This window comes from Pseudophryne corroboree, chromosome 9, assembly GCF_028390025.1.
Source record: "Pseudophryne corroboree isolate aPseCor3 chromosome 9, aPseCor3.hap2, whole genome shotgun sequence".
Lineage (NCBI taxonomy): Eukaryota > Metazoa > Chordata > Amphibia > Anura > Myobatrachidae > Pseudophryne > Pseudophryne corroboree.
In genome coordinates, this window is record NC_086452.1 from 427478284 (window position 1) to 427490339 (window position 12056).

Below are 12056 nucleotides of genomic sequence, written 5' to 3' on the forward strand. Positions count from 1 at the left end.
GGAAAGATCAAGATCGACTTCCACCTCGTGCTGAAGCTGCTGCCACTAGTCATGGCCGAGACGATGAAATGCCAGCAACGTCGTCTGCCAAGGCCGATGCCCAATGTCATAGTACAGAGCATGTAAAATCCAAAACACCAAATATCAGTAAAAAAAGGACTCAAAAATCTAAAATAAAATTGTCGGAGGAGAAGCGTAAACTTGCCAATATGCCATTTACCACACGGAGTGGCAAGGAACGGCTGAGGCCCTGGCCTATGTTCATGGCTAGTGGTTCAGCTTCACATGAGGATGGAAGCACTCAGCCTCTCGCTAGAAAAATGAAAAGACTCAAGCTGGCAAAAGCACCGCAAAGAACTGTGCATTCTTCGAAATCCCAAATCCACAAGGAGAGTCCAATTGTGTCGGTTGCGATGCCTGACCTTCCCAACACTGGACGTGAAGAGCATGCGCCTTCCACCATTTGCACGCCCCCTGCAAGTGCTGGAAGGAGCACCCGCAGTCCAGTTCCTGATAGTCAGATTGAAGATGTCAGTGTTGAAGTACACCAGGATGAGGAGGATATGGGTGTTGCTGGCGCTGGGGAGGAAATTGACAAGGAGGATTCTGATGGTGAGGTGGTTTGTTTAAGTAAGGCACCCGGGGAGACACCTGTTGTCCGTGGGAGGAATATGGCCGTTGACATGCCTGGTGAAAATACCAAAAAATCAGCTCTTCGGTGTGGAAGTATTTCAACAGAAATGCGGACAACATTTGTCAAGCCGTGTGTTGCCTTTGTCAAGCTGTAATAAGTAGGGGTAAGGACGTTAACCACCTCGGAACATCCTCCCTTATACGTCACCTGCAGCGCATTCATAATAAGTCAGTGACAAGTTCAAAAACTTTGGGCGACAGCGGAAGCAGTCCACTGACCAGTAAATCCCTTCCTCTTGTAACCAAGCTCACGCAAACCCCCCCCCACCAACTCCCTCAGTGTCAATTTCCTCCTTCCCCAGGAATGCCAATAGTCCTGCAGGCCATGTCACTGGCAATTCTGACGAGTCCTCTCCTGCCTGGGATTCCTCCGATGCATCCTTGCGTGTAACGCCTACTGCTGCTGGCGCTGCTGTTGTTGCTGCTGGGAGTCGATGGTCATCCCAGAGGGGAAGTCGTAAGCCCACTTTTACTACTTCCACCAAGCAATTGACTGTCCAACAGTCCTTTGCGAGGAAGATGAAATATCACAGCAGTCATCCTGTTGCAAAGCGGATAACTGAGGCCTTGACAACTATGTTGGTGTTAGACGTGCGTCCGGTATCCGCCGTTAGTTCACAGGGAACTAGACAATTTCTTGAGGTAGTGTGCCCCCGTTACCAAATACCATCTAGGTTCCACTTCTCTAGGCAGGCGATACCGAGAATGTACACGGACGTCAGAAAAAGACTCACCAGTGTCCTAAAAAATGCAGTTGTACCCAATGTCCACTTAACCACGGACATGTGGACAAGTGGAGCAGGGCAGGGTCAGGACTATATGACTGTGACAGCCCACTGGGTAGATGTATGGACTCCCGCCGCAAGAACAGCAGCGGCGGCACCAGTAGCAGCATCTCGCAAACGCCAACTCTTTCCTAGGCAGGCTACGCTTTGTATCACCGGTTTCCAGAATACGCACACAGCTGAAAACCTTTTACGGCAACTGAGGAAGATCATCGCGGAATGGCTTACCCCAATTGGACTCTCCTGTGGATTTGTGGCATCGGACAACGCCAGCAATATTGTGTGTGCATTAAATATGGGCAAATTCCAGCACGTCCCATGTTTTGCACATACCTTGAATTTGGTGGTGCAGAATTTTTAAAAAAACGACAGCGGCGTGCAAGAGATGCTGTCGGTGGCCAGAAGAATTGCGGGACACTTTCGGCGTACAGGCACCACGTACAGAAGACTGGAGCAACACCAAAAACGCCTGAACCTGCCCTGCCATCATCTGAAGCAAGAAGTGGTAACGAGGTGGAATTCAACCCTATGTATGCTTCAGAGGTTGGAGGAGCAGCAAAAGGCCATTCAAGCCTATACAATTCAGCACGATATAGGAGGTGGAATGCACCTGTCTCAAGCGCAGTGGAGAATGATTTCAACGTTGTGCAAGGTTCTGCTGCCCTTTGAACTTGCCACACGTGAAGTCAGTTCAGACACTGCCAGCCTGAGTCAGGTCATTCCCCTCATCAGGCTTTTGCAGAAGAAGCTGGAGGCATTGAAGGAGGAGCTAACACGGAGCGATTCCGCTAGGCATGTGGGACTTGTGGATGGAGCCCTTAATTCGCTTAACAAGGATTCACGGGTGGTCAATCTGTTGAAATCAGATCACTACATTTTGGCCACCGTGCTCGATCCTAGATTTAAAACCTACCTTGGATCTCTCTTTCCGGCAGACACAAGTCTGCTGGGGTTCAAAGACCTGCTGGTGAGAAAATTGTCAAGTCAAGCGGAACGCGACCTGTCAACATCTCCTCCTTCACATTCTCCCGCAACTGGGGGTGCGAGGAAAAGGCTCAGAATTCCGAGCCCACCCGCTGGCGGTGATGCAGGGCAGTCTGGAGCGACTGCTGATGCTGACATCTGGTCCGGACTGAAGGACCTGACAACGATTACGGACATGTCGTCTACTGTCACTGCATATGATTCTCTCCCCATTGAAAGAATGGTGGAGGATTATATGAGTGACCGCATCCAAGTAGGCACGTCAGACAGTCCGTACTTATACTGGCAGGAAAAAGAGGCAATTTGGAGGCCCTTGCACAAACTGGCTTTATTCTACCTAAGTTGCCCTCCCACAAGTGTGTACTCCGAAAGAGTGTTTAGTGCCGCCGCTCACCTTGTCAGCAATCGGCGTACGAGGTTACTTCCAGAAAATGTGGAGAAGATGATGTTTATTAAAATTAATTATAATCAATTCCTCCGTGGAGACATTGACCAGCAGCAATTGCCTCCACAAAGTACACAGGGAGCTGAGTTGGTGGATTCCAGTGGGGACGAATTGATAATCTGTGAGGAGGGGGATGTACACGGTGATATATCGGAGGATGATGATGAGGTGGACATCTTGCCTCTGTAGAGCCAGTTTGTGAAAGGAGAGATTAATTGCTTCTTTTTTGATGGGGGTCCAAACCAACCCGTCATTTCAGTCACAGTCGTGTGGCAGACCCTGTCACTGAAATGATGGGTTGGTTAAAGTGTGCATGTCCTGTTTATACAACATAAGGGTGGGTGGGAGGGCCCAAGGACAATTCCATCTTGCACCTCTTTTTTCTTTAATTTTTCTTTGCGTCATGTGCTGTTTGGGGAGTGTTTTTTGGAAGGGCCATCCTGCGTGACACTGCAGTGCCACTCCTAGATGGGCCAGGTGTTTGTGTCGGCCACTAGGATCGCTTAGCTTACTCACACAGCTACCTCATTGCGCCTCTTTTTTTCTTTGCGTCATGTGCTGTTTGGGGAGTGTTTTTTGGAAGGGCCATCCTGCGTGACACTGCAGTGCCACTCCTAGATGGGCCAGGTGTTTGTGTCGGCCACTAGGGTCGCTTAGCTTACTCACACAGCTACCTCATTGCGCCTCTTTTTTTCTTTGCGTCATGTGCTGTTTGGGGAGTGTTTTTTGGAAGGGCCATCCTGCGTGACACTGCAGTGCCACTCCTAGATGGGCCAGGTGTTTGTGTCGGCCACTAGGGTCGCTTATCTTACTCACACAGCTACCTCATTGCGCCTCTTTTTTTCTTTGCGTCATGTGCTGTTTGGGGAGTGTTTTTTGGAAGGGCCATCCTGCGTGACACTGCAGTGCCACTCCTAGATGGGCCAGGTGTTTGTGTCGGCCACTAGGGTCGCTTAGCTTACTCACACAGCTACCTCATTGCGCCTCTTTTTTTCTTTGCGTCATGTGCTGTTTGGGGAGTATTTTTTGGAAGGGCCATCCTGCGTGACACTGCAGTACCACTCCTAGATGGGCCAGGTGTTTGTGTCGGCCACTAGGGTCGCTTAGCTTACTCACACAGCTACCTCATTGCGCCTCTTTTTTTCTTTGCGTCATGTGCTGTTTGGGGAGTGTTTTTTTGGAAGGGCCATCCTGCGTGACACTGCAGTGCCACTCCTAGATGGGCCAGGTGTTTGTGTCGGCCACTAGGGTCGCTTAGCTTAGTCATCCAGCGACCTCGGTGCAAATTTTAGGACTAAAAATAATATTGTGAGGTATTCAGAATAGACTGAAAATGAGTGGAAATTATGGTTTTTGAGGTTAATAATACTTTGGGATCAAAATGACCCCCAAATTCTATGATTTAAGCTGTTTTTTAGTGTTTTTTGAAAAAAACACCCGAATCCAAAACACACCCGAATCCGACAAAAAAAATTCGGTGAGGTTTTGCCAAAACGCGGTCGAACCCAAAACACGGCCGCGGAACCGAACCCAAAACCAAAACACAAAACCCGAAAAATTTCAAGTGCACATCTCTAGCTACACCTCTGGCTGCAGGCAGCTAACGAATATGTGTGAGTAATAATGCAGCACCTGGAGAGAGTCTGTGACTGCTAGTGAATGCTGGCGCAGAATGTAGATGGAGCTGCAACCAAATTGGATGGCTGGTGCCTGTAGTTCCACAAAGCACTGACACAGGAGAGTCTCAGGAGACTGCTAGTGAATGCTGGAGCAGAATGCAGATGGAGCTGCAACCAAACTGGATGGCTGGTGCCTGTAGTTCCACTGAGCACTGACACAGGAGAGTCTCAGGAGATGCTGTGCATAGGATGTACAAGGCACTGGAGATTAGTCTGAGCTTCCCCTATGATCCCCTTAGTCAGCAGGGATTGGATAATCAAGGCATGTGAGCGCTCCCGTGCCCAGGAGAGGATAGCACCAAGTCAGCTGACAGCGTGCCCTTACTCCAGAGATGGAACATGCTGCCAGGCTGAGGATGTGACTTCCGGAGGACAGCACATCAGAGCACCAGTAAGTGACGTGATGCAAAATGCAGATTCCTGACACTTGTCCTCCTCCGTCTTCCAAGTGTCAGCTCCTGCGTCCTTCACTGTGGAAGAGACATGATGTGCAAGGAGCCTTGGGGAGCTGTGGCGCTGTACGAAGCGTCCTCAGGCACTTTGGTGGTGTCCCCGCCCATCCACCGGTCGGGGCACCGGCCTATGACGGTGCTTACCTCGTGGCGAGTGTAGCAACACAGGGCACATTGTTACGGGACTTGTCTGCGTCTGCCATAGGGTTGTTACAAGTTTAGATCATGCGGCGCTAAATTCAAAGGTCACTTCTGTCCTGTCCTCATCTTTCTTAACCTCTCTCCAGTCTAATACAGTTGACCACCCACATCTCCTATGCTGCTTTGTTTACTTTCTGTTGTATCTTAACTCTTTATGGAGCTGTGGAAATTTGTGGCGATTATGGGGCTAATTCAGGTTGGTCGATTGCCCCACGGGTGCATGCACAGCGCCCGTCTTGCGCATTTGCCCACACTTTTTGCAGGGGGGGCGGTGTCAGAAAATGCGATTGCCTCTGCCTGTCAATAGCCACATCACTTGTTCCTCCTTACCGTGCACGTGCTGATCCCCCTTAAGTTTCTGATGGCCCAGCACTGTAAATGAGGAAGTTTATGAATCCTAATATTGCCATTATTACTTCCGGAACTTTGTAACTTCCCAACTTCAATTATCAGAACATTAGGCAACGGCATATCTAAAATAGGTGCATGGGCCCATGACAGAAGGGGCTGTTACTGGGCTGCCAGTGGTGCCATCTTTCCAGTGATGGCTTTAGCAAGATGCCACTGTGCCAGAGACCTTGCCCATCTTCCCAAAGACAAGTACGGGGTGGACAGACACACACGGGCATGCCAACCACACAGACGCCCCATCATTTGTTAAAATGCCTATGTCATTAGTTGCTTATTTTCAACATGTTCCCCAAAGAATAAAACACAAACACCTCCACTTCAAAGTCCATTCGTGGATAGGGTGCCAGGTGGGAGAGTGGAGAGATGCAAATTACCAAGGCCCAAACGGTCTGTCTAAGGGGCCAGGCCTGCTAAAGAGGCACAGTCACACCCCCAAGAAGATATTGTCACCACCCTTCATTACCTGCCATCGTCTATTTACAGAGAGGGGAGATATTAAGGACGTAGCGCCACAAGCCTGGTCATGACCCACCTAAGTTCTAGGGCCTGCAATTTCTCATGGCGGCCCGGTTCATAAACGAGCCTTTGGCGTATATTTAAGAAGCGTCATATTTTGCAAGCTGCAACTGATCATCCAGTTTGGCCTCAAAATTTAAAGCTACACTAATACTAAATGCAAATAATACTGCGATTTGCATGTACTATTGGTGCCGCTTTAAATTTTTAAATCAATGGATCCCGCCAAGAAACAGTGGTTTGCAACAGCCGCCGCTGGGTTCTGCTAACATACATTTAGTTGACTCTCTGGCATAAGGTCACACAAAACAATACTACATTTGCCATCATCAATACAATACAATGGAGCTGCACAGCCTTTGTGTAACTCTGTGTAAAAATGTCTCATTGTATACAAACCCGACAATTGCTGAGCTCTTCGGCTGATAAGATTAGGGTCCCACATTTCTTTCCTGGAATACCCCTGGGTGAGAAAAAAGAAAATACATATATAAAAGAAGAAAGACTGAAAACACAACCATTTATCAACCGAGACAGCTGATTTCTTCTGCTTATTGAGACCCAGAAAGGATGACAGATTGAGGTCTAAGGCCATTGTGCTGCAGAAGACATGCAATTACTGTCTGTCTATCTATCCCCTCTAAGGTCTACTGCTGCCCCTTTAAAGCTTGTTAGGTGTAAATGACAAACGAACTGGTGAAAATACAATGCAGTGTCGGCAATCCTACTGAGGCTGGACCCAGGCTGGGAGAACACTCTTTTTCACTTTACCCCTGCTCTCCTTTGCTTCATCTCTCTTCATTTGCTCTTTCTTTGATTTAAAGAAGAAAAAAAAAAGATCTCCCTTGTTCACACCAAAATAAATTTTTGTGACCCTGTGCTATTTATATGCGAGGAACCAGAGTCGGGTGACTAATTTATTGGCTTATGCGTTCCCTCCGGCCAAGTCTTTATAGCCTAAGGAGCTGTTTGTTTGTGCAGCCCTTGGATGAGCGGATTCGGTTTTACTCGGTTTTACTCGGTTCTCAAAACCGAATCTTATTGGCTCACTGATGTCACGTGTTTTGGATAGCCAATAAGATTCGGTTTTGAGAACCGAGTAAAACCGAATCCGCTCATCACTAGATACAGCACAGCTTGTCTGTGCTCTCTATACTCACACAGCAGTATCTAGAGACAAGAGACCTAATTCTGATTGGGACACAAGTCTAAATCTGGATATATCCAGTGAATATCTCCAAACTGCCTTACCATGCACACGCAAACGGACGGAGACTGTGGATTGATTGATTGAATGATTGATTGATTCCGACGTTGGCGGATCACTCTTTCCATGAAATGGACCTCTCTGGGCATCAACTGGTTAGCGCTGATGTGGATGCATGGAACTGATCCATCTTGTAGAAGTGTCATGGGTGTGTAAGTTGAGGCAAGCATGAACTAATTACCAGTCCCAGGCCTGGGATTGTTCAATTGCTGATGGGGACAAATGTTTCCCATTGTAACATGTGAATGCCGCTTTGCAGCAGTATGCAATGGTTTTTTTTTTGGGAGGGGGTGTGGCAATGCCTCCTGTATTTGGCCACACCCCCTTAGTATAACCCCCGGGATCGTCTTATGTCTTAATGGCCCTTCCATTCTTAACAGTCCTGACTTGGATGGGACAATCCTGATTTAAGTGTTCTGTCTCATTAACCCAATTGCACTAGCTTTGTTCCAAGGGGAGGAAGGTTGGGATGTCCCTGTTCACCGCCACTGGTGCGCGCAGTAATGAATAGCTGTTCAAAGGAAAGGTGTTAGGAACACTCGCAGGTATGTAACGACGCCCCAGTACAACTTTGCCAATCCTCTTCCAGACATGGCCACTCTCCCTGTCCTGATTCTCAGCGTTCCAAAATTGGTAGGTACATACCGCCAAATATTTAAACACACAAAATTGTGACAAAATAATTCCTGTCCAGGTCTGCCAAAATGCTGCCCCATCTGATCAGAAACATCAACTTTTGGGCAAAACTCTGGCACTAGCTTAAGGTTTACAAGTCGGTAATGTCCCACCAAAATCGGAATACTTGGAAGCAGTGGTGGATCCAGAGGTGGGGCTGCAGCACAGTCCAAACTTCAAACAGCAGAGCCTCACCAACTGCCACCCCAAATGCTGCCAAACATCACAGAACAAGGACTCAATGGCACTTGGTGTGGCTCCTATATTTAAATTTTGGACTGCACTGCAGCCTCACCTCTGGAGCCAACACTGGTTGAAAGTAGTGATGTGCACCGGAAATTTTTCGGGTTTTGGTTTTGGATTCGGTTCCGCGTCCGTGTTTTGGATTCGGATGCGTTTTGGCAAAACCTCACTGAAATTTTTTTGTCGGATTCGGGTGTGTTTTGGATTTGGGTGTTTTTTTACAAAAACCCCTCAAAAACAGCTTAAATCATAGAATTTGGGGGTCATTTTGATCCCATAGTATTATTAACCTCAATAACCATAATTTCCACTCTTTTCCAGTCTATTCTGAACACCTCACAATATTATTTTTAGTCCTAAAATTTGCACCGAGGTCGCTAGATGACTAAGCTAAGCGACCCAAGTGGCCGACACAAACACCTGGCCCATCTAGGAGTGGCACTGCAGTGTCAGACAGGATGGCAGATTTAAAAAATAGTCCCCAAACAGCACATGATGCAAAGAAAAAAAGAGGTGCACCAAGGTCGCTGGATGGCTAAGCTAAGCGACCCAAGTGGCCGACACAAACACCTGGCCCATCTAGGAGTGGCACTGCAGTGTCAGACAGGATGGCAGATTTAAATAATAGTCCCCAAACAGCACATGATGCAAAGAAAAAAAGAGGTGCACCAAGGTCGCTGGATGGCTAAGCTAAGCGACCCAAGTGGCCGACACAAACACCTGGCCCATCTAGGCAGGGGTTTACCTACCTATTGGCCAGGATGGCACTCGCCAGGGGCGCCAGGCAAGGAGGGGGTGCCGTCTGGCTGTGCCACCCGCGGCCAAAGGATAGAAAAGCAGTACTGTCAGACTGTACCTGGTGAGAGTCTGTTACTGTTGGAGCGGCGCTGGTGTCCGGTAGCACCGCACTTGTAATCAGACTCATAATAAACTACAGCTCCCAGCAGCCCTTGTTGCTGGGACCTCCCGGCAGCAAGGGCTGCTGGTAACTGCAGTTTATTGTGAGTCTGATTACAAGTGCGGTGCTGCCAGACACTAGTCTGATCACTAGTGCAATGCGGTGCTGACGGACACCGGCGCCGCACTGGCAGTAACAGACTCTCACCAGGTACACAGCAATTGTTATATAGCACAGTGCTATAGATCTGTTTGTTGTTGAAGATAATAAAAAAGTGTCAGTGTTTGGGAGAAGGGACTGTAGTACCTGGAAAACTACATGATTTTTATGCATGTTAGATGTAAGTACTGTAAGTAGTAAGTAAGCAAAAACTTTAACTTGTTGAGTGTAATAAAGAAAATACAAATCTTACCTATTTCAAGGCCATGTTCAAGGAAATGTATATCAGTTAATTGTATAATTGTTCATTTTATCTTGGAAGTGATGGCACCCTGATGTTTTTTCTAACAGGAAGCACTTCTACCATCCAACTAATGGTGTTTGGTTAATGGCTGGCTCCATTTGAGGCTTATCTCACAGCATCTCATTAGCATTTCATTCAGGATGCAGTCAAGATGCCGGCGTTTGGCATCCCGGTGGTCGGAAAGCTGACGCCAGCATCCCGAAACTGCTCGGAATGCTGATGCTGGCATCCCAACATAGATAGCGATGCAGAATGCCAAAATCCGGATCGAGTTGGTGCCAAAGTCTCCACTGGCAAGCCGCGTGGGAAGGTTAGGGTTAGGCTGCGAGTGTGGGAGGGTTAGGCTGCAGGGAGGGAGATTAGGAAGGGTGGGTTAGAGTTAGGTACAACTGAAGAGGCTTTTTAGGGGGGGGGGGTTAAGGTCAGGCTGTGGGAAAGGTGGGTTGGGGGGAGGGATGGTGTAACGTGAATACGAGACACTACTGTGCGGTGTAATGTGAATGAGGGACACTACTGTGTGGAATAATTTGAATTGAAAGTAGTATTGTGTCCACGCCCTTCCCCCCACAAGACCATGACCCATTTCCAATACTCACACCTTATTCCAAATGCGTGTAGGGGTGGGGGGGGGGGCAGCCCCTTACTTTGCCAGGGGCGCTCGGACCCCTAGATACACCCCTGCATCTAGGAGTGGCACTGCAGTGTCAGACAGGATGGCAGATTTAAAAAATAGTCCCCAAACAGCACATGATGCAAAAAAAAAAAAGAGGTCGCTGGATGGCTAAACTAAGCGACCCAAGCGGCCGACACAAACACCTGACCCATCTAGGAGTGGCACTGCAGTGTCAGACAGGATGGCAGATTTAAAAAATAGTCCCCAAACAGCACATGCAGCACACAAATGGATAGTATACTTGACGACACAGAGGTAGAGCAATGGACTACTGTACCGTACTGCTATATATATATATATATATATATATATATATATATATATATATATATATATATATATGCTATATATATACTGGTGGTCAGCAAAATTCTGCACTGTCCTCCTACTATAGCTCGGCTTTTAATACCGTTGTTCCTGCTTCTTTAATTACTAAATTAACTCAACTAGGTGTGGACAGTTTTGTCTGTAGATGGATCTTTGACTTTTTAACTAATAGGCCTCAGGCAGTCAGGGTCAATAATAAAATCACAAATGAGGTAACGATTAGTACAGGTGTGCCACAGGGATGTGTGTTGAGTCCATTCCTTTATTCCCTGTTTACCTATGACTGTGTCTCTATTTCTGACACGGTGCATATACTTAAATTTGCAGATGATATTGCCATAGTAGGCCTCATTAGTGGAAACAATGACTCTGAATTCATATCCGAAGTATGTAGGCTGGAGAAATGGAGTCAGGATAATCATCTGATTCTTAACGTTACAAAAACAAAAGAGATGATTTTAGATTTTAGGACAACAAATCAGTATACTTACAGTCCTTTGGTTCTGGACAACCAAGAGGTGGAGATAGTTACAGCTTTTAAATTCTTGGGTATGATTATATCTAATGACTTGTCATGGTATTATCACATTGACAATATCATAAAGAAAGCCCAACAACGGTTATATTTTCTTAGGAAAATGTGTCTAGCAGGAATATCTGAGCCAATTTTAGTTAATTTTTATTCTTGTATTATTGAAAGTGTGCTTACATATGGTATTTCCGATTGGTATGGAAATTGAAAGGTAGCAGAGCGCGAATCGCTTGACAGAATCGTTAAAACTGCTGGAAGAATAGTTGGTTCAGTATTGCCAAACATTCAATCTATTTATGAAAAGAGGCTCCTTAAGAAGGCCAGGAGTATATTGAATGATGTAACCCACCCCAATAATGGGGTATTTACCCTGCTTCCTTCTAATTTACGTTATAGATCTTTATTGTGTAAGACCAGTCGGCTGAGGCATAGTTTTTTCCCTAGGGCAGTTAACATGCTTAATGGTTTAGGGGGAAGATAGGAGTGTAGTACTTGCTTATGTGTCTATAGTGTTCCTACGGCTTTTACAAATATTTTAAAAATATTTTATGGTGTTTTATTGGTGTTGTACTTATGATATCTGTTTCACTCACATGGAAATCTCATTGTTTGTTCATACGTGAATATTTAATGATAATAATAAATTCAATTCAATATACTGTGCACAACTACAATGCAGCACAGATATGGATAGTATACTTGACGACACAGAGGTAGAGCAGTGGACTACTGTACCATACTGCTATATATATATACTGGTGGTCAGCAAAATTCTGCACTGTCCTCCTACTATATACTGCGCACAACTACAA

The 12056-nt window shown here is 46.6% G+C and overlaps 1 protein-coding gene across 3 annotated transcripts in view; it reads right to left on the reverse strand.

Moving 5' to 3' along the window:
* CPNE9 (copine family member 9) overlaps positions 1-12056 on the reverse strand; it is a 560849-nt gene that overhangs the window by 91462 nt on the left and 457331 nt on the right. For all 3 annotated transcript variants that reach the window (XM_063940993.1, XM_063940994.1, XM_063940995.1), the window contains one exon: positions 6566-6629. In XM_063940993.1, the coding sequence (XP_063797063.1) occupies positions 6566-6629 (64 nt within the window). The remainder of the gene's footprint in view (positions 1-6565; positions 6630-12056) is intronic.